Source organism: Bison bison, unplaced genomic scaffold (genome assembly GCF_000754665.1).
Source record: "Bison bison bison isolate TAMUID 2011002044 unplaced genomic scaffold, Bison_UMD1.0 scf7180017864302, whole genome shotgun sequence".
In the NCBI taxonomy this organism is placed as follows: Eukaryota; Metazoa; Chordata; class Mammalia; order Artiodactyla; family Bovidae; genus Bison; species Bison bison.
In genome coordinates this window covers 1581297-1604851 of record NW_011494874.1, presented here as the reverse complement: position 1 = coordinate 1604851, position 23555 = coordinate 1581297, and the positions used below count along the sequence as shown (strand labels likewise).

The 23555-nt window shown below is 47.2% G+C and overlaps 1 protein-coding gene across 1 annotated transcript in view; it reads right to left on the bottom strand.

Moving 5' to 3' along the window:
* Nucleotides 1-23555, bottom strand: part of MOK (MOK protein kinase) — a 44337-nt gene that overhangs the window by 5424 nt on the left and 15358 nt on the right. Inside the window, exons 3-7 of the mRNA XM_010851416.1 lie at nt 10927-11016; nt 9566-9636; nt 1867-1945; nt 1669-1717; nt 9-94 (exon numbers count right to left, since the gene is read on the bottom strand). Coding sequence (XP_010849718.1) covers nt 9-94; nt 1669-1717; nt 1867-1945; nt 9566-9636; nt 10927-11016 — 375 coding nt within the window. The remainder of the gene's footprint in view (nt 1-8; nt 95-1668; nt 1718-1866; nt 1946-9565; nt 9637-10926; nt 11017-23555) is intronic.

Sequence of the window (23555 nt, the reverse complement as noted above, 5' to 3'; positions counted from 1 at the left end):
GCTGGTACCAGCGGGTGGAGATGTACTCGGTGTACGGCTGCTTCGAGTAGACGCTCCGGCACGACCCGAAGTCCCCAAGCTTCAGGACATCCCGCTGCGAGGGGGAGACACGGGGACAAGGAACATCTCACCAAGCAGCGACCGTCACACAGGCCATTCCAGGCGCAGGCGCGCTAGCACAAGGACGCCTGGCATCTAAACGAGCTTGCAGACCATGGAGCGCTGGCTCTGTGAGCGTCTGAAGTTGCCTCTGACCCAGGAGCAGGTGGGGTCTCTATCCAGTGGATCACATTCACAAATATTCTGGCTGTGTTTTACAGACATTTCAAAATGTCTGCAAAACGTCTACGGGCTGTGCAAAGGTTTAAGTCACAGTGTAAGTCTACAGGTGAATTCTACACCCTGGTCATATCCCCCGTTATGCCTCAGACAGGTTTCAAGGTGTTTCTTCCATCTTCTTTCTCTCTCATACTCAAGTCGTAAAATGCGTGCTGTCGATAAGCATGACGTCTGGCAGGCGCCTGCAGCTGCGGCCCACGTTAAACAGCACTTGTCTTGGCCAGATGAGGAAGAAACCTGCACGGACAGCCTCGTACCTCTGCTCCCACTCCTGACACAGTCAACAAAAGTTAGGCACATAAAAAGGCAAGAAAAAACAGTCTAAAGAGGCAAAGCATGCATCAAAACCAGACTCAGATATGGCACAGGTTTTAGAATTTTAGAATTACCAGAGAAGAAATTTAAAAAAAAAAAAAAAACTATGATTAATTTAAGGGTTCCAGGGGAAAAAGAAGACAGCATGCAAGTTCAGATGGGAAAAGTAAGAAGAGAGATGGAAACCCTAAGAAAAAATCAAAATAAAACATCACAAATAACACTGGAACAGAAATTTTAAATGACTTTGATAGGTTCATCAATAGACTCAACAGCCAAGCAAAGAGTCAGTGAGCTTGAAGACACGCCAACAGAAACTTCCCAAACTGAAATGCAAAGCAATAGAAGAACATCAAAAACAGAGACAATTTCTGTTTTTGACAGACATCAAACGTGAGACAAAAGCTGTGGCACACACACTACCGTGTGGACCAATCTCAGAAAAACGATGCTGAGCGAAAGAAGTCAGACCACAGGAGGGCATATAACATGTAATTCCATGTTTAGAACATTCTAGAAGACACACACTAATTCTATTATGACAGAAAGTCAGCTTGTCTTTCCTGGGGACAAGGGACAGGAAGGCAAAGGTTACCAAAGGCCAGAGGAAGCTTTTGGGGGCAGTAGCTTTGTTTGTCGACTGGGATCATGGTTTCACGGGAATATACAACTGCTCAAACCTAACAAATTGTACACTTTACACATGTACATTTAAGGGCTTTTGAGTGAGACAGATCCAAGCTCAAATCCTGCCTCTTCCCCTTTTATATTTACAGTGTTTAGAATAATTTATCAATAAATGGAGTTTATTTTTATACACAGTATATAAGAAGGGTGCCTTTTTCCAGACGTATAGTTATGCTGATGGCATTTACTAACGATTTTTTTTCCCAAACTGGAAGGGAAAAAAAAAATAACAAACATGACATCCACTGGGATTGAAAGCATATTCAGTGAAAAGTTTTTATATTCTGTCTTCATTCTGATATCAATTTTTCATATAAAAGTTCTTACCTTTACTAATATATTTTCTGGTTTTACATCTCTGTGAAATATTCCATTTCTGCATTCAACATGAAAAGAAGGACAGAATTAATTGTACCTCATTCAGATCCTTTCACACTGCATTTTCTAATGATGGTAATGCATTTTTTTTTTTTTTTGGTAATGCATTTTATTAATCTGAAAGCCTCCAAGGCTCCCCGTGCATACCTGTGCATGTGGTCCAGGGACTTACACAGCTGGTACATATAGTGCCTAACTTTTTTCTCTGATAACGGGTGTCTTCTTCCTGTGCAATCAAGGAAACAGCCAAATATGATTACCAATATCCCCGTTTTTGAAATAAAACAAAAGCCCATTTTTAATAATGTGCAAGAATTTCTAATTTTCTCAGTGAAAACAGAATGGAATAGTTCTAGGAAATATGGAGTCCATCTACAAAATATGCCATGTAGAATTCTACATACTGACGTGATTTAATTCAGAATCGCCGGGCCCCAGGCCTTCTCTGCAATGAGAAGGGTGCTGAGCGATCACCAAGGGGCACTTGGTCTGGGGGCCTCCACGCAGCCTCGGGCAGGCCTGCAGGGCACACTCCTCCACACTGCGACTCGAGGTGGCAGGCCACGTGCGTGCATATGTGCTCAGTCATGTCCCACTCTTTGTGACCCCATGGACTGCAGCCCGCCAGGCTCCACTGTCCACAGAATTTACCAAGCAAGAATACTGGAGTGGGTTGCCATTTACTGCTTCAGGAGATCTTCCTGACCCAGGGATTGAACCCGTGTCTCCTGTGTCTCCTGCATTGGCAGGCGGGTTCTTTATCACTGAGCCAACCTGGGAAGCCCGAGATGGCGGGAGTCAGCTGCAAATCCAGCATTTTCCTCAGCTTCCTGTCTAGATGGAGATTTCCGTCTTTAAGGGAATAGATCACAGTTTCTTTTTTTTTCTGCTGCACTTCCCGGCATATGGGATCTTAAGTTTCCTGACCAGGGATTGAACCTGCACCCCTTGCAGTGGAAGCATGACGTCTTAACCACCGGACCACCAGGGAAGTCCCAGAAGTACGTTCTCTTAATCGAAGAAGACCAATGACTGAAATTTACAGCCCACACGCTCCTTTCACAAAAGGGAGCAGTCACTGGCACCGCTGACCACGCCCTGCAGCACGCCGGGCGCCCATCCACACAGCCTACAGCCTGTACCCTCCTCACTCCTGCAGTGTTCATCATGTTCCAGAACCTCGCACATCACACTCCAGTACCACGGAGTACTGCGGGCCACGGGGTCCCAAAGAGTCGGACTCGACTTAACAACTGAATGACGACCAACAGCACAGACACCTGCGTTCTTGAAGATGTCATATTTTATTTGATTTTAATCTCAGAGGCCTGTGTTTCTAGGTCATTAGGCTTTAAACATGAGAAACACACTCTCACCTAACCAGAGAGCCAACACGAGCACACGGCCCACTTGACTTTTTGGTCCTAAGTTTGCAATTTCTGTTGAAAATTAATGTTTTCTTTTTCTCGCATAACGAGAATGTTTATGTTAATCATCAGATCAGTCGATCGTGTCCGACTCTTTGCGACCCCATGAATCGCAGCACGCCAGGCCTCCCTGTCCATCACCAACTCCCGGAGTTCACTCAGACTCACGTCCATCACGATTTACAAAATGTCTAAGTAGAGTGAATTTTTCCATGTCATCTTTTTATTCTGTTTCACATCAGTTTTCCACAATTTAAAAGAATTAAAACTAAGATTGTTGGCTTCCCACAGCTTAAGGAATCCTGTAATTTTATCGATTATCTGTACAAAGGTGAGCAGAAAGCAAAATTCCCACTCTGTCCCCCGTGAGGCTGGCTGAAGCGTTGAGGTTCTGTCCCCTCTGTCGGTGCTGCCCACGGATGAGCCGGGCTCCCCAGACCTCGGGGGCAGACTTCCCCCGGCTCAGGGCTCTCAGGACCAGGGCCCCCAGTCCCCCGGGGCTTGTGAAGACACAGACCGCTCCCCATCCTCGCCCGGCACATCCGGTTCAGCAGGTCTGTGGTGCGGCCCTGAAAGCTGCCTTTCCACCGAGTTCCCAGAACCAGCTGCAGGGCCTGGCTGCGCGTCCCACGCCTCCCTCTGGCTGCCAGGACGCCCCAGCCCCATCCCCTTCTCCCGCTTCCCAGTCGTGCTCACGCTGCCCTGTTCCTTGAAGCACCTTCCCAGCCACAGCCACACAGCCACATCCCAGTTACAGCATAAAGCTGTCCTCACATTCATTGGAACCTGAACTCAGGGAAGGTGGACTCTTTCAGGAAAAGTCTACTGCATCGGATCTTCATAATCGCCTAGGGATCTTTCATAAAGCAGATTCCAAGGCCCAGGCCTAGCCCGAGTGAATCACAAGCAGGGAGGCCAGGAGTCTGACCTTTCACTGCCTTCTGCCCCCAGTGCAGGAGGACTCTCTCCCTTCCTCCCGGGCTACCTCCCTCTACCCGTTCATAGCCGTGGGGGCAAGGCCGTGACTCCTTCCCATCTCTCCGTGGGAATCCCTGTCTGCACACGGAGACTACCAGGGGAACAAGGGGCCCGCCTGAGCCACGGGCACCACTGGTCTGAGCAATCAGAGAGTCCACACCCTCGACAAGGAGGATGGACTATCGACTTTCAAAAGTATTTCCCCCAAAACAAGATCCTAACTTTCTGGGCGCGAGATGGTATCTGGTTCCCACCAGATTCTCACTTACAAACATCTTGAAGCAGACAAAATACTGTTAACAAAACGCCCTGAGGTTCCTTGTGTGACCCTTTACTGAAGCCAGCAGACTGCAAACATATTTCCCTGGCTCACTGAGCCAAATTATTTATTCCAAGATAATTTTTTACCAAATATTCTCATTAAGAAGGCACTTAATGAATGTCACACATAACACCAGCAATGTAAAAATTCGAAAGTGAACACAATGATTAACTGTGGCCTCCAGTGTAGCCCACGTTGAACCAGGAAATCTAGCACACACGCTCCTCCCACAAGAGGCCCTGTCCCCAGGCTGCGCCTGGCTCTCCTGGTCAGGCTCCGAGGTGCCTGCCGGGCCCACCATGGTGCTGCCAAGCGGCCCACAGTCTATGCCTAGGCCCAGAGGCTAGGCCCTGAGGCAGCGTGCGAGCACATGTCTGCCATCAGTGTTTTCCAAGAGAGAGCCCTGCAGGACAGCACGTGGTTCTCAGAGAGGCTGGAGGTCCCGCCCGGCAGAGGGTAGCAGGCGCGCTGTCAGACTCAGCATGGAGCCAGAGCCATCACCAGCACCCCTCTCTCAACAAGACTGCACTCAAGAAGGGCCTCCCAGCTCTGCTCTTTGCCTTCCGCTTTGTTTCTTATTTATTTTTTGGCCATACTATGTGGTAAGTGGGATCTTAGTTCCCTGACCAGGGATGGAACCCACACCCCCAGCATTGAAGCAGAGTCTTAACCACTGGACAGCCAGGGAAGTTCCCCAGCTCTGCTCTCTGAAGCTGGCTCATCTCAGGCAAGTGCTCTGACTTCTTGGAAGCTCTTTCCTCATCTCTAGAGTGCAGCTGAGCTCCCAGCACGGGGACGAGCCAGTGCAGGAGGCCAGAGCCGGCACACACCAGCTGTGCACAGCGTGGTGGTGGTGGTGGTGACAGCAGCCCACGCTGATTAGAGACCACGCCAGCCGGGGGCTGCTCCGCACACCTCACACCTGTCATTTACTCCTCACAACCACCCTGAGAGCCAGACACCATGATTACCCCCGTTTTCCAGACCAGGACCTGCCGCTGTGAGATGCGCACGGCGCTGTGCGTGCTCTGGCCTGGAGTGCGATCGGGGACACCCGCGCTCCATTGACACAGAACCAGAGGGCACTTCCCAGAAGCACCAGTACTGACCTAACAGGATGGTGCCATCAGCTTCAGAAAATTCCAGCGAAAATAATGCTACTCACTCACACCCTGAACGCCACAGACAGACAATGTGAGGACGACGCTCAGCGGTCACGCCACGTCAGAGTATCTCAAGGAAAAGTTAGGGATGCCGTAATGGGTTTATGTCATGTCTACTTCCTTTTTCAGTTCAGTTCAGTCGCTCAGTCGTGTCCAACTCTTTGCGACCCCGTGAATCGCAGCTTGCCAGGCCTCCCTGTCCATCACCAACTCATGGAGTTCACTCAGACTCACGTCCATCGAGTCAGTGATGCCATCCAGCCATCTCATCCTCTGCCATCCCCTTCTCCTCCTGCCCCCAATCCCTCCCAGCATTTCCTTTTTATATACGCACAAAAGTGACATGGGTGGAAACTGTCTCAATAGTTCTGAACGAGTCCCGTTACTAAGGACAGAACTAAAATTGCTAAGTGATAAGAAAGGTATGTGTCAGAGCGGTAGTGGCAATGTTTTTCTTCCTTTTTGTTGGTACATAAAAAATACTGCATCTTACAGTTCAGTGGCTCAGATGTGATCATACATAAAAATATAACTGAATTAATCTGACACAGTAATTAACCTGTCATGCAAAATCGTTACGTTGCATAGTGACTGGAACATGAACCTGATTTCAGAGTTGCCTCAGCACTGAGGAAATACAGTCATCCCTGGGTGTCTGCAGGGTACTGGTTCCAGGAGCCTCTGAGGTACCACAATCCGTGGATGAGCAATCCCCTTGTATAAAGTGCTCCACAGCTCAGACGCACTGCCTAAGCTCCTCAGGGAAACAAACTAATGCTACGCTTACAGACAAAGCTTGGTTTGCTTTTTCCTACCTGGCTCAGAGTCATGGATTTGTTTTAGGATGCCTGGTCCACTCACAGGTGACAAGACGAGCCCCGGACCTGGAACAGCCTGTGCTCCAGAAGGCGGCCCATGTGCTGCCGGGGCAATCTCAGGGTCTGGGTGGCCAAGTCTGTCGAGGAGGACAGGCAGAGGAGCCACAGCAGGGGACTACGTGGCCCAAAAGTGGTCGGTGGTGGCCTTGGCTGCCAGGCCTTCCCGGTCCACTCAGGGCTGCCCAGAGGGCCGTGCAGGGTGGGCAAGAGCAGGCGCTGCCCAAGTCCCGACCCCAGACCATCACGGATGAGGCCCACAGCCGTGGACGGGTCCTTTGTCTCTCCATGCCTCCCTTTCACCATCCCGAACATGCAATCATGACAGAATCTGCCTCACAGGCTCTCGGGGTGAAATAAGCTGACTCCTCGCGAGAGCCAGGGGCAGTGCAAGGCCTGTGGTGAGCACTCAGGGCCGTCAGCCATCACTGTCATCACCGCACAGTCGGCGCCCCCGAACCCCCGGGTCTCTGTCCACGGGTCCCGCATGCAAGGTTTCTGAGGTTGGCTGAATCCCTGAGTCGTTTTATATACAAGGGGCTTGAGCATCCATGGATTTTGGTACCTGCGGGGCTCCTGGAACCAGTAGCCTGCAGGCACGGAGGGATGACTGTATTTCCTCAACACTAAGCCAACTCTGAAATCAGGGTTCACGTTCCAACAGTGAGCATTTGACAATCAGTCAACCGTGCTCCCCACATTTTAACATCTCTGACACTTATAGGCCCCTTAGCACCGAGAGCACCTGATCCCATGCTCAGAGCACAGCGCCTGGCCTGTGGAGCCACTTGGCACCCACGGGATGAACCAGCGGCCGTAGAGCCTTAATACAACAGTCTGCTTTCTGCAGTCTCTGTAGACAGATACTGAAAGAAACAGATTCACTTCCTCCAATTACACAACTCCCCTACTACTGGAAATTAAAATACTGATTTCTAAACAAAGTTTTCTCCAATCTAAACACACAGAAACTTGCCAGAAATTATCCCCTCCCCTCGAATTTTAAAATATCACATTCTAACAATCATAATTCTAACATATGTATCTTATACCAAGAGAATTGTTATTATACTAAAAGGAAGTGATTCTATAGATTCATTAAGAACAAAATGTCGGCTAACTGGTAAAAAGATCATTGCAAATTTAGCGGTTGTTTCTCTTGGTTACATTGATACCCTGTCCTGATACACTGTTAAAATATGTATTACACAGAGACTATCAAAGTGAATAATCTAAGTTAGTTAGTGTACCTGAAAGTTAATCATAGAGTAACACTTACTTATCCAAGTTGTCTGGAATAAGACCTCAAGTGAAATTTCCAGGTAAGTGAGGTTTACTCCTCAGATATAAACTCTTTTCTATTTGGAGGTATTTTACATGGGATCTTTTAAAAACGTTTCACCCACTTTCCCATCAGCATATCCTAGGTGATATGGTGACCACAACCCCGTACACGACTGTGCTCCCGCTAACCTGTCTTGGGGAGCCTGGCAGCTTACAGCTGTTTTCCCGACCATTCTTGGTTTGCTTTGTATTTCCAGTCTCCTCCCCCGTTACTGGATCGCCACCTGTCACTTTCTGTTGGTGTGTAAAGTTCTAGAAGCTCCTTTTAAGAGCTCTTATTTTTAATAGGTGTTAGACCAAGAAACCAGATGACTAAGTTTATTTTAAATTGTACTTAAAGCAAGACACCTGAGTGAGAGGCTTGTCTATGAATAAAATACCCAAGGTCTGTAACTTAAAAGAAATACCATATATTCCCAGACACAAGGCAATCTCCTACTTTCCTCAAAAGATGTAAAAGTTTCTGGATCCAAAAGTTTTATATCAACTTCCACAGATGTAAAACTTGTCTACTCATGCTATTTATTTTATTTACTAAGCCACATATTTTAAATCACATATAAAATATGTCCATTTGACATAATACTTCTTTCCATGCTCTCACTTCATAAATATAATTTTATCTGAACTCTTCACATGCACCTTTAACATCATGTTAAAGGTCCCCTTTGTTGCAAGAACAGCTTCTCGATCTAAAAGTTCTCTACAGCACATCATCTGCGCTTTGGCCTAACCTGCTTGAGGTAACATCACAGTTTTTAAATCATCTATGATACTGTCGCTAAAACTCTATTTCAGATATAAAGAGTCCCTCATATGACATAAGGCAGTGATTTTCATTTGTTCGGTAAGAATAATATGATCCATGGAGTCTAACACTTGCTGTGTGGTATTTACAAGGCTCATCTGTCCTGACATCTAACGCCACGGGGAGGTCAGACCCAGGGCTGTTGGATAAACGTGGGCCAACCTTCCGCCTCCTGCTCTCTGCTTCCCTCGGGTGACCTCCGCTGGCCTCCAAAACCAGCTGCGACTGGGGTCGGCTCAGGCAAGCGTGCTTCCCCCAGACAGTGCTGTATTGTTCTAACGACGGGGAACGATGAGCACTCAGCAGTTCAGGGCACCGCATGAGGCTCCCAACCCAAGGAGGAAGGAGAGTCCCTCTCAGGGGATGATTTGTGGGGGAAGCCCTGCCTCATTCTGAAGCCTAGAGTAGAACGCCGAGCAACGCAGAGCCTGGAATGGACCCCGAGGGCACGAGCCTGCGGGAGGCCTGAGCCGCGCCTCCTGCTGCGCCTCCCTCACCCGCGTCACCTCACCAGCCTGAGCGCTGTGTGGCATCACTTCCCGTCTGCAGCCACATTCTGAGCAGACAAGACTGCCCCCCAAATACCTCCCACACCCAGGTGGCGCTAGTGGTAAAGAACCCACCTGCCAATGAAGGAGACATGAGAGACACGAGTTCAATCCCCGAGTCGGGAAGATCCCCTGGAGGAGGGCAGGGCAACCCACTCCAGTATTCTTGCCTGGAGAATCCCACGGACAGAGGAGCCCGGTGGGCTACAGTCACTGGGTCACAAAGAGTCAGACACGATTGACGCGACCTAGCACACATGGCTGTATACTTATACACAACTACTGAACTGCGGCGATCGATGATTTTGAGAATTAAGACAAATATATGGGAACTATAAACTTTAAAAGATTTTAGACGCTCTTTCAAATTATTCTACATACCTCGTATTAGCTCATAAATATTCATGTCCATAAGTTCACATATTAGTGCAAGAGAACCAGATTTTCTGTCACTGAAGAAGAAAGCAGGTTTTTAAAATGGTTTTTTCCTTGTATTAATCAGAATAAAAGCATCAAATATTTAACTCATTTGTAAACACTTCTGATAAACATAAAACACTCCCATAGCAAAGACCAAAGTGTAATGACCGAAACAGCAGAAGTTTTGATTTTCAATCAGTATTTTAGGTAAAAATAATTTTAAATAATAATAAAACAATTTTGGGCAGAAATTCTAAAAGCTGGTCTCCCACAATTTTGGGAAAAAACCATCTTGAGATTATGAAAGTAACTATTATATCTTCAGACAGAAGAAACAGGTTGAGGAGTTGGAGAAGCAAAACAAAGAAAGTAGGACTTAATTCAAGCTCTGTGGCTGCAAATTCAGCTTTAATTCACCTAAATTACTTCCATGCCACTGAGATACATCACAGTGTGGGAGTGAAATACACAACCCAGCCAGGGGCAAAAAGAGGAAGACGCCTCTCCCCGCGCCCCTGCAGTGACACCCCGGGCCCCTCAGGGTGCCTGTGGAGGGGCTGGATGGGGCCGCGCTGTCCCTTGGGCTGCCGTGGACAGAAGCGCTTTGCCCCTGAAGCACTCGGCACAGGCAGCACTGTGACCGCTGCCCCGTGCAGGCTGCAGTCTCCGGACCGGCCGAATACGTGCTCAGAGCATGCAGGCCAGGAGGCCACGCGGCCAAGACAAGGCACTGCGTTTTGAGTTTAGAACTGGTCAGCTCTCTGATGAAAACCTCCCCAGCTCAATGGTCAGAGACTACGGTTTCCCCAGATGGTGGTACAGGCCAGGCTTCCCGCTGAGGGGCGCTTTCTCGGAGCTTCAGGCCAGATCCCAGCCCCAGTCCCCAGGAGACAAGCCCTTCCAGACGAGCTGCACTCCGCCGTCTTGATTAGAACAGAAATGAAAAATCCCCTGAAATTATGTGGAATACAGTTAAGAATGGCTGCTTGAAGTCATACCAAGATGGCAACTGCAGGCATGACCTAAGTGCAGCCCCTGAAAGAGGGCCACAGGCTCACACGCAGGTGTCCTGAGCCATCGCCGCCTCCACAGCAGCCCAGCTGAGCTTCCGGGAGGGGGACCATTTGAATGGTGTTCACTGCTGTGACACGGAGTCACTGCAACGAAGGCCTTTCCCTTTAGGACTCGGATGCAGACACTGGCCCAAATGTGTCTGAGCTACAAAGCCAATATTTAAAATGTCTACCATGGTTTTCTTTCTTAAACAGAGATCTAACGATTATCACCGAGGTTAGATAGTTCCTAAAGCCCGATATACTTACAAGACCACCTGGTGCAGCGTGAGGATGTTCGGGTGCGGGTTCAGGCGCCTCAGCGCTTGTATCTCTCGCAGGTTGTTCACTTGCTCAATGCTATTGTGCAGGGAAGAACAAATAACCGGTGTATCATCTGGGCCAACTTTAAAGTCAGGTTATCAAATCGCTGTTTATCATCCATGATCACAAGTTACAAGCTCACAAATAATGCCAAGCAAGTTTATCAAGTTTTATTTCTCCCATCAGCAGCTGAACGTAAGTATACCTCACTTCCACATTATCTTACAAAAATCGAGGCTCTTACAGCTTTGGACATGCACTCAAACTCTTCCCATCTAAACTCCTGAAAGAATGCTTTGGTAGTTTCTCTTACAATTAATAAATATAGAAACAGAGACTAAAATTTTCCACTAGTCAGTTTATAGGAACTAACTGAGCAATGTAAGCAACATTGGAAAATAAGCATCTCCCGTTCACACTGGCCTTCTTTCTGACCTTTAACGCAGCTGCACGCGTTTTCAGTCGTTCATCCGGGGAGAGGCGCTCTCTCAGCAGGTGTGTCGTTACCGAGGTTTTTCTTTATGGAGACTGCTCTCCCTGCCACTGTGTTCACATCCCAGATCACAACAATACAGTGGAGGCCAACGGCCAGAGGCTGGCTGTGCCACCCTCCAGACTGACCCTTGCCAGGGCCCTCTCCCTGTGGCTGGGCCCGTGGAGTCATCCCAGCTGAATGACTCTGTCCACCAGAGACTCCATCTCAGCGACTCCAAAAGAAACTGATTCTGGAAATATTCTTTCTCTGAACTGGCAAAACTATTTCATCAACTTCTTTTTTCTTTTTTTTCCCTGGCCTTGCCAGGTGGCTTGTGGGCTTCTTGTTCCCAGACCAAGGAATGAACCTGGGCCCCAAGGTTGAACCGGGTCCTAACCACTGGACAGCCAGGGAATTCCCAACCAACTTTCAACATGTAGAGTAAAGCTCAGCATTTTGTTTGGTTATTCAAAGAGTGGTTATATCCAACAGTATAATATTACTGTTGTTGTAAATCAACATGGCTGGATGTTTCCAGTCTCTCTCATGCTAGGCCACAAACGGGAGCCTGGAGCACAAGCCTGGGCAGCCTGAGCAGAAGGGCGCTCCTGACACAAAGCCTCCTGAGCAGGAGGGCGCTCCTGACACAAAGCCTCCTGAGCAGAAGGGCACTCCTGACAAAAAGCCTTAGGCCCCTTTTAGCCGTCATCCCGTGTCCTCCCTCATACCCAGGATGAAACTCAAAATATTAGCAACTTACACACCATGGTCCACAACCAACCAGAAAAAACAGCTCACTTTGCTGGCGCAGCAGACTTAAGGAGGGTCCCTGCTGAAGCCGGGACTGTAACCCTTTAGTTGCTGGAGAGAGTGGGGGATCCCACGACTACTGGGTAAGGGGCCAAGCATGCTGCGTAGGGGGTGGGGGTGGGGCCGCACCCTGGAGGCTCAGGATAGCAGCTCCTTCCCGCCTAGAATCTGAGTTTTTCACTGCCTAATAACCACTACGGATGGCCATCCTGGGGCGTGTAGGGACCAGACCATGACCCTGTCTGTCCACTCCGCCAGCTCAGTGCCCAGCCCACCACCTGCTCCTCCCCGCATCCTGGCCTCCTCTAGGTGACTCTAGAACAGTATTTCCCAAAACATGTCCCACAGAATTTTATTTCTCTGGAAAACGCTTTGTGGATAAACTGCATGTTGAGGAAACGTGAGACAGGGCCAATCTAGTTCCTTCTGGAGAGTGACAATTTACAGTTGATGTTAGAAGCTTTCAAAAATCCTACAAAATAAGGACAACGGTTCACCTTCATTTAAACCAACATTTTCCAGACTTTCTGGGGGCACAGGGTCCTCTCTTACATACTAGTAAGTTACCGTCCCTTAGAACTAAGGTTCTAGAGAACACACCACGTCAGACCGTCCTCTGAGTGACATGGCAGATACAGATTATTTTCCTTAGGGCAGAGGAGGTGAACAAACACACCAATAAGGCAAAAGGAGAAGAAAACATCAAGCAGAGCATTCTTTGGGGGGCGCTAATCCAACAGCTGCCAAGCATCTCTCCCTCCCTGGGGTGCGCGCTGGAAGGGCATCCACGGTTCGCCCCACAGTCCCACACCGCAGAGTCCCTGACCCAGGACCAGGCCACTGAAGACCCCCCACTGATGCCTGCCACGCCTCTGCCCAGGGCATGCTGTAAGCCAGTGGTTATCAACCGAAGGGACCTTGCCCCGCTAAGGGACACGGGACCACACTAGAGACAGTTTCAGTGTCACTGCTCCGTTCGATGGCAGCAGCCAAGGACGATGCTAAATCTCCTATGGTGCACAGGACAGGACCTGTAACAGAGGAGCCAAGGCCCCGACGCCAACGGCGCCAAGACGCCCAGCCTTGGGTGGGAACAGCGGAAACCAACCGAGGCTAGCAACAGTTCTAAGTTTTGAACTATACACCCGATCTAAAAAAAAAGAAAAAATTAATCAGTCTTTTAGGACCAGTCAGTCAAACAGCTTTGTCATTTAGACAAACATTTACTCACTCTTCTCATCTTTAATATGAAAACCAGCTATGATACCCTGAAACACATTTTCTTATTGCAGACAGAATCATTTTATGCCTCCCCAGGCACTCACTCAGAACCAAGGAATCAGTGCCGACATTAGACGGGCACCCTGACGGGGTTCTGCGCGCCTCAGTGCAAGGAACAGTGTGAGCTCAGATGTAAAGCAACTCTGCTCCTGCTTTTAAAGATCTTGGGGAAAAAAAACTAAAAATCTGCAAAGTAACCACTTTTCTTTGCCTTGGAGTTGCTTTGAATTTTGTGGTCAAGTGACATTCAGGTTTTTTCTGTGTGTTTGTCTTTTTACTGCCCTGCTGGAAACACAAAACATCACGGAGTGGAACACAGAGGGATGTAGGCAAGCCTCTGCTTCCAAAAGAACCAGCTGGGGAATTTCCCAGGCTGTTCGGTGGTTAAGACTCCAAGCTTCCAATGCAGGGGGTGAGGGTTCGATCCCTGGTCTGGGAATTAAGATCCTACGTGCTGCGGAGCAACCAAGCCCGCGTGCCGAAAGTGCTGAGCCCACACCACGACCACAGAGCCAGTGTGTAGGCTGCGCGTGTGAAAGACCCCCTGACGTGACGACGATCCCAAGCTCCATGACTAAGACCCAACGCAGCCAAATAAACATTCAAGCACACACATAATGAAGCAAAAGGACACGCTCACTGGAGTGGCCAGAATTTAAAAGACTAACCACACCAAATGCTGAAGAGGATATGAAGCAACTAGAACTCTTGGGTTCTTTGCTGGTGGAAGTGGAAAAAGGTATAATCATTTCAGAAAAAGGCTGGGCTGTTTCTTGTAAAGTTAAATATACATCTACCCTGTGACCCAGAGATTCTATTTCCAGGTAATGACCTAAAAAAAAAATATATATATATATAGATAACCATAAAAAGTCTTGTATGAAGTTTTACAGGTTTATTCACAGTGGTCCAAAACCAGAAACAGCCCAAAAGTTCCTCAACAAGAGACGAGATAAACAAGGCGTTTTGCAGTCACAGACTGGAATGAACATCACTCAGCGGTAAGAAGGTATCAGCTGCCGACAGGACAACAGGGATAAACCTCGGAGACTGCATGTATGCTCGCTAAAGGAGTGGAGAGATTCCATTTAACAGGAATTTCTGCTGCTGCTGCTGCTGCTGCTAAGTCACTGCAGTCGTGTCCGACTCTGTGCGACCCCACAGACGGCAGCCCACTAGGCTCCCCCGTCCCTGGGATTCTCCACGCAAGAACACTGGAGTCGGTCACCATTTCCTTCTCCAACGCATTAAAGCGAAAAGTGAAAGTGAAGTCACTCAGTCATGTCCGACTTTTCTCGACCCCATGGACTGCAGCCTACCAGGCTCCTCCGCCCATGGGATTTTCCAGGCAAGAGTACTGGAGTGGGGTGCCATTGCCTTCTCTGAACAGGAATTTCTATAAGAGAGTAAAGAAACAAAATAAAACCCAGAAGAGTGGCCACCGGGGCAGGGAGGGAGGACTAAGTAGGGAGCATGAAGGAGCTCGGGTGAGAGTAGCGCTCTGTGCTGTGAGTACAGGGAGCTATCCACTTGCAAAAATCATGCAGTTCAAAAATGTGCATTTCAATGAATGCAAATGTTTCCTTTAAAAAAAAATTGTGTAATAATAACCAAGTGGAATGCAAAAGTAGGAAGTCAAATATCCAAAGTGGCAGGCTTGTTTGGCCTTGGAGTACAAAAGGAAGCAGGGCAAAGGCTAACAGAGCTTCGTCAAGAGAACATGCTGGTCATAGCAAACACCCTCTTCCAATAACACAAGAGACAACTCTACACATGAACATCACCAAATGGTTAGTGCCAAAAGCAGATTGACTATATCCTTTGCAGCTGAAGATAGAGAAGCTCTACACAGTCAGGAAAAATAAGAGTAGGATCTAACTGTGGCTCAGATCACAAACTCCTTATTGCAAAATTTGGACTTAAATTGAAGAAAGCAGGAAAAACCAGTAGGCCATTACGTATGACCTAAACAAATCCCTTATGATTATACAGTGGAGATGATGAACAGATTCAAGGGACTAGCTCTGACAGACAGAGGGCCTGAAGAACTACAGACAGAGGTGCGTAACACTGCACAGGAGGTGGCGACCAAAACCATCCCCAAGAAAAAGAAATGCAAGAAGCCACAGCGGTTGTCTGAGGAGGCCTTACAGATAGCCGAGGAAAGAAGAGACGTGAAAGGCAAAGGAGAAAGGGAGAGATATACCCAAGTGAATGCAGAGTTCCAGAGAATAGCAAGGAGAATTAAGTCTTCTTAAGTAAACAGTGCAAAGAAAAGAGGAAAACAATAGAATGGGAAAGACTAGAGATCTCTTCAAGAAAATTAGAGATACCAAGGGAACGTTTCATGCAAAGATGGGCTCGATAAAGGACAGAAATGGTATGGACCTAACAGAAGCAGAAGATATTAAGAAGAGATGGCAAGATTACACAGAACTGTACAAAAAAGATCTTCATGACCCAGATAACCACGATGGTGTGATCTGTCACCTAGAGCCAGACATCCTGGAATGTGAAGTCAAGTGGGCCTTAGGAAGCATTATTACAAACAAAGCTAGTGCAGGTGATAGAATTACAGCTGAGCGATTTCAAATCCTAAAAGATGATGCTGTCAAAGTGCTGCACTCATCATGCCAGCAAATGTGGAAAACTTAGCAGTGGCCACAGGACAGGAAAAGGTCAGTTTTCATTCTAATCCCAAAGAAAGGCAATGCCAAAGAATGTTCAAATTACCATACAATTGAGCTCATTTCACATGCTAGCAAGATTATCTCAAAATCCTTCAAGCCAGGCTTCAACAGTACATGAACCGAGCACTTCCAGATGTGCAAGCTAGATTTAGAAAAGGCAGAGGAACCAGAGATCAAATTGCCAACAAATGATGAATCACAGAAAAAGCAAGGGAATTCCAAAAAACATCTAGTTCTGCTTCACTGGACTATGTTAAAGCCTCTGGATCACAACACACTGTGGAATATTCCTAAAGAGATGGGAATATCAGACCACATTATCTGCCTCCTGAGAAACCTGTATGCAGGACAAGAAGCAACAGTTAGAACTGGACACAGAACAGACTGGTTCAAAATTGGGAAAGAAGTATATCAAGGCTGTATATTGTCACCCTGCTTATTTAACTTATATGCAGAGTACATCGTAGGAAATGCTGGGCTGGATGACTCACAATCTGGAATCAAGACTGCCAGGAGAAATATCACTATGCAGATAATGCAAATGACACCCCTTTAATGGCAGAAAGAAGAGAGGCACTAAAGAGCCTCTTGATGAAGGGGAAAGAGGAGAGTGAAAAGCTTAAAACTCAGCATTCAAAAAACAAAGATCATGGGTTCTAGTCCCATCATTTCATGGCAAACAGATGGGGAAACAATGGAAACAGTGTCAGATTTCATTTTCTTGGGCTCCAACATCAATGTGGACAGTGACTGCAGCCACGAAATTAAAAGACGCTTGTTCCTTGGAAGAAAGGCTATGACAAACTTAGACAGTGAATCGGTGCTTTTGAACTGTGGGCTGGGGAAGACTCTTGACGGTCCCTGGGACAGCAAGGAGATCCAACCAGTCCATCCTAAAGGAAGTCAGTCCTGAACATTCATTATAAGGACTGATGCTAAAGCTCCAATACTTTGGTCCCCTGATGCGAAGAACTGACTCACTGAAAAAGACCCTGATGCTGGGAAAGACTGAAGGGAGGAGGAGAAGGGACAATAGAGAATGAGACGGTTGGATGGCATCACCGACTCAATGGACTTAAGTTTTAGCAAACTCTGGGAGATAGTGAAGGACAGAGAAGCCTGGTGTGCTGCAGTTCATGGAGATGCAAAGAGTTGGACACGACTGAGTGACTGAATCACGACAGCAACCAAGCGGGGCGGGAGACCAGACGGAGTTATACAGATTAATTAAAAATCACAGGCTTGGTGGTGGTGGCTGCAGCACCTGGGGTTCATTATACTACTGTTTACTTTGTATATACTGAAAAGTTCTGTAATTATATCCTATTTAAGTAAAAGAGTCTTTAAAGTGACTCATGAGTTTCTTGCCTTTGTTTTTATTTAGAATCCCACACTGAAGACTTATTTTTGTAAAAGTAATGTGAGGACCACTGAGAGATGTGACTTGGGAAAAAGCCGTGTTCTGAGTCAAGGGCAGGCACCGCACTGCCTCCCTCAGCAGAGCACTGAAAGGACACAGCCCCCGGCCCCACACAGACGGGGGTCCCACAGACGATCTGCAATGCTGGGAGCTCGCCCCTCATGGGAGCTCGCCCTCTAGTGGAGGGTCCCTCATTTGGAGGAAGACTCTCCCCTAGGGCTACTGGGAGGATTAAACGACATATGCATGCAATTCCCCTGGTACTGGGCATGGCACCAGATGCTCTGGAACAACTGCTGCAAGCTTCACTTTTTTTGGGGGGTGCTGTGCCACGAGGCATGCAGGATCTTAGCTCCCCAACTGGGAATTGAACCTGTGCTCTCTGCCATGGAAACACGGAGTCTTAAGCAGTGGACCACCAAGGAAGCCTGTGTAATCTCCATTTTCACTATTGCTACTCGCATTTATTATTGCACCCCAATTTTCCAAATAGTCTTCAAACTATCTTGCTGAGTAACTTGCACCAACTGCTAGGCGACTAGTTGACCCATTACTGTGCTAAGTGTCTCACCTGCATCTTTAACCCTCCCAATGATCCTGCGAGGTAGACACTGTGGTCGTCCCTACTGTATACATGAACTGAACCACACAGAGATTAACGAACTGCCCAAGGTCACACAACTAAAATCGGGAGAGCTGCTGCTTCTGCCCTCACCTAGTAACCCTGTGCTGGTGAGGACCCGCACGAGCGTCTCTTACTGCTTCGGGACAAAAAGAGAGCTCCTACAAACATCAAGACTTTTTAAATGACTCATTCCACTTCTTTACAACATTTCTAAAGGAAGAATACAGTCGTAGCAAAAAAAGGAGCATCTTATTAACAGTGTATTTCTGGTGAGAATAGGCGGGAGAACCCTCTGAAGACAGAGCAAAAAAATATCAAAGCGACTGGGTCACGCTGCTGGCCTTATGCAAGTAACTAACTTCATCATCCCCAAACTAAGGCTTTGAGCCACTGAGGGAAGACAAATATCAGGAGCTGCAAATGCCCTCCCCACACAGTACTAAAGAACTAATCTATTATAATACCTCACCTTGACTTCCTATCAGCAAAGGAGACTGCCAAAGCCATCGATTTCTATTTCAGAGGAGCAGAAAGGAAGGGCTGGAAGTAACTCTGGGAGGAGCTGGGTCAGAGGCTCCGAAACCAAGCTCCTTCTGGCTGCGTGACTCAGCGTGACTTGCCGCTGTTACTGATTGACTCTTCTTGCCCACACCACCCACACAACTGTGCAAGGTGACTCTGAGGTTTCACTCAACCATAAGCAGAGCAGAAACGGATTTTTAAAGGAACCTAAAATTATTCTTCAAATGAATAAGGTTAAACTGATTTATAATGATGACCGATATTATATTCCAGAGCTCTAAAAGCTGAAGATACTATTTTCATGGTTGAAAAAGAAAAATAAAACCAAAGAACAGAATAAAACTTGTGGATCAAGGATCAGTGACACTGGAATATCCAATAAATGGTCGGCAATAAAACTCCTAGAAGTGACACCAAATGCAGCTGTCTTTCTTCTAGAACTTTCTTTTAGAAACTACAGTCATGTCTTCCTGTAAAACAGAAATAATAGCAATACCTTTTTCAACGTTAGAAGCCACGTACAATGACTCATTCCGGATCATCTATGGTTATTTTCTGTTTGTTCTGATTTGTTTTTTAAGTTTGAAGTTACTTTAGATTAACAGAAGAGTTGCACCAACAGTGAAGAACGCCCCTGTCGCCTGGCTTCCCCTAATGTTAACGTCTCACATAACATTTACCAAAACTGAAAATGAACGCTGGTACGACTCCACTCACTACACTAGACCCTTTATTTGGATTTGCCCAGTTCTTCCACTGATGCCTTTTCCTCTCCTGGGATCCAGCAGACCACACTGCAAGTAAGTGGCCATGTCCCCCCACTCTGACAGCCCCAAAGCCTGTCCTTGTCATTATCTTCACCGTTTTGAGGATGGCTGGGCTGGTGTTTTGTAGAATGCCCCTCAGTGTGGGCTCTCCTGATGTATTCTCATAAATCAGCTGAGATTACAGACCTTTGAAAGAGAATACCACAGAGGGGACAGGCTCTTCCCATGCCATTTATCAGAAGGTATGTGATATCAACATGTCTTATTACTGATGATGCTGATATTAATGATTTAGTTAAGTAGCATCTACCAGACTTTTCTCTGTAAAGTCAACTATCTTTCCCTTTCATTTTCTACTCTTTGTAAGCAAGTCATCAAGTCCAGCCCTCAGTCAAATGGAAGGAAATTAAGCCCTACCTCCCGGAGGAAGAAACAGCAAACAATTTGTGGACATAAGTTAAAACCACCACGGTAATTAATAAATATTCAGGAGATCATTTGAGGCTGTGCAGAAATCCCATTCTCTTTCAAGTTTTAGCTTACTAATTTTAGCATTCACAAATTTATCTCGCCTGCAGAAATGATTACTTATACTAATGATGATTTTCCATTTCCCTCATTCCTCTCTGTACCTATGAATCATAAATGAGAAAAAAATTTCCCTCTCATCCCAATTTATCTATTCATTTGGCCATTTATTTACATCAATATGCACTCAAGGTTATTGGAATGAAGAGAGAGAGGGTAGTGTACATATATGCTAGCTCTGTCTGCTGAGAGGACCTAAAGATGCTGACATTCCGGTAGCAAAAAAAGAGGTTTAAAAAAAAAGAAGATGATGGGGGATGCCTCAAGAACACAGGGGCCACCCTGAAGGTGCTCTCCACAGCCAGGGCTGGCTCAGTTTTAGCTGGAACAATTATCGAATAAATAACGAGAGCACTGGATTATAGTCGCCTATGGTTTTCAACACATGTGTAAGAGTAATGAGAGTTCACAAGAGAAAACGTAAAACCTGTTCCCTGTGGGTTTCTATCAACGTATGTCTAGGAGCAAACGAGAACTCAAAAGAGAAAAGGCAAAACCCATTCCCTGTGGGTTTGGATTACACAGGCCAGCAGACACCTGTCAGAGCTAAGCTGGAGACACCACCAGGGATTCTGGACATCAAAGAGCCACCAGACACCGCCAGTTCAGTGTTTCCTTTTAAGTGAAGCCAGCATGTGAAAGTGGCCATCAATAATCCCCCTCACACACACACACGTTAGAAAAAACAAGGAAAGTATAACTGATTCAGTGACACTCTATTAGAAAATCTTTACTTATTATGGGTTTTTTAAAAGAGAAACAAGTGTTCTAATCAATCACTTCTAAAGTTAGGACAACTGCTTCTGAAACAGAACAAAGGATCACACATCGTAACGCGGGCCAGCGTCTCCCGAGCGTTTACCATGGGCCTTGCGTGACAGCTCCTTCAGCTTCCCACCTCGGTCAGTCCTCCGCGCCTCACGACAAGGAAGCCAAGGGCCAGGTGGACGAGGTACTTTCAGCATCGGGACCTGGTGGGAACCGCGTCCCTCGGGTGACTCCACCTTCTCCCCAGGGGCTGAGGTCAGCCCAAGGCACTTTTCCAGATAAACTGAGTGTTCCCTGCCTCCCCAAAGGACTGCCCTCAAACCACTCTAACCTCCTTCCAGGGGAGCGCTTCTCACATGTTACAGGTCTCTCTGCGTCCTGAAGGCCCAGCAGTGGCCCACGTGACCTCTCCTGGCCGGCTGGTTCCCCAGAGCAGCCTAACTCTGCATGGTTCTGACCCAGCAACCGTCGTGGGAGTCCTGGGGTCTGCAGGTGTTCTGTCCGGCACATACTTCGTGTTTATGTCTCCACCAAAATTGCAGCTGGGAAGTCCTGCCGTCTGCAAGCACGTCCACCCCGCACCCGACAGGGAGCTCCCGAGCTGACAGGGAGCCCGGGCCTCTGACCAAGCGGATGCACCCCACCCGCCGCTCAGAGTCCTGTCTTGCTCCGCTGGGCTTGTGGGGCGTTTGTCCACAGCGGCTGAGTGAGGCCGTCTGCTTGGGCGACGGGGGTAATCAGAACACTGGGCAGCAAATTCTCCACCAGGCATAGTGTAAAGGCAAAGACAGAGGTTGGGGGTGGACAAAGAAATACAGAGAATTCAGAACACATGGAGGAAGAAGTGATAGAAAGGAGGAGAAGCAGAAGCCCCGTAACCTCAGCGTCGGTGCAGCAGTTAAACACCGCGTGCTTTGGCCCAGCTCTGCCCGCCCAGTGACCTCGGTGACCATGGTCAAGTTACTTCACATCGCTAACCACCTCTCCTCAGGTGCAAAACAGTAACGATGACGCCTGCCCTGTGGGGATGTTACCAGGGCGACATCACTGTTACCCAATCTCCTTGACGCGGTAAAAGGCCTGAGCTGCTTTCCAATTTGAAACACTATCTTTGCATCCTAAGAGTTTAAATCAAGGCCTATACCCCAAAACACTCAGGAGGCTCCACATTTTCAGGACATTGCTATGCTTTTTAAAACGCTGCCTTAGATATTCAGAGGCTTCAACTCCTTTGATATTAAAAAAGACTGAGTTTCAAACCTCTTTACTGAAAAGCAGAACAGCTGCAGTGACACCATCGCTTATTTCCTTATTCTGACAGCTTCCTAATCACACGTGGTCTCTGACTCAGGGTGGTCCGTGGTGAGAAGCTGTAAACGCAAGGACTCCAAGAGGCTGCTCTGTGGGAAAGGCCATGCGGTCTGCAAGGGACGAAGTGAGAACCAGAGGACTCCCTGCGCCACGAAGTGCACTGGTCCCTCCCAGTGAACACATCTCTCTAATCTTATCTGAAAGTTATTTTTCAACACAGTAACTGATTCACAGCTAATTAAATCACAAGGACCTCTATATCTCTAATCTAAGGTTTCAATTATAAAAATCCAACAGACACAACTCTTAGGAACATACAGACGGTTTAAAGTGAGGTATACTTCTCCAGTATAAATTTTTGTGACCATTATTTATTAGTATTATAGTAAACTCAGCAGTGGCCACAGGACTGGAAAAGGTCAGTTTTCATTCCGATCCCAAAGAAAGGCAATGCCAAAGAATGCTCAAACTACTGCACAATTGCACCCATCTCACATGCTAGTAAAGTAATGCTCAAAATTCTCCAAGCCAGGCTTCAGCAATACGTGAATTGTGTATATCCAGATGTTCAAGCTGGTTTTAGAAAAGGCAGAGGAACCAGAGATCAAATTGCCAACATCCGCTGGATCATGGAAAAAGCAAGAGAGTTCCAGAAAAACATCTATTTCTGCTTTCTTGACTATGCCAAAGCCTTTGACTGTGTGGATCACAATAAACTGTGGGAAATTCTGAAAGAGATGGGAATACCAGACCACCTTACCTGCCTCCTGAGAAACCTATATGCAGGTCAGGAAGCAACAGTTAGAACTGGACATGGAACAAGAGACTGGTTCCAAACAGGAAAAGGAGTACATCAAGGCTGTATATTGTCACCCTGCTTATTTAACTTATATGCAGAGTACATCATGAGAAACGCTGGGCTGGAAGAAGCACAAGCTGGAATCAAGATTGCCAGGAGAAATATCAATAACCTCAGATATGCAGATGACACCACCCTTATGGCAGAAAGTGAAGAGAAACTAAAAAGCCTCTTGATGAAAGTGAAAGAGGAGAGTGAAAAAGTTCGCTTAAAGCTCAACATTCAGGAAATGAAGATCATGGCATCTGGTCCCATCACTTCATGGGAAATAGATGGGGAAACAGTGGAAACAGTGTCAGACTTTATTTTTTGGGGCTCCAAAATCACTGCAGATGGTGATTGTAGCCATGAAGTTAAAAGATGCTTACTCCTTGGAAGGAAAGTTATTACCAACCTAGATAGCATATTGAAAAGCAGAGACATTACTTTGCCAACAAAGGTCCATCTAGTCAAGGCCTG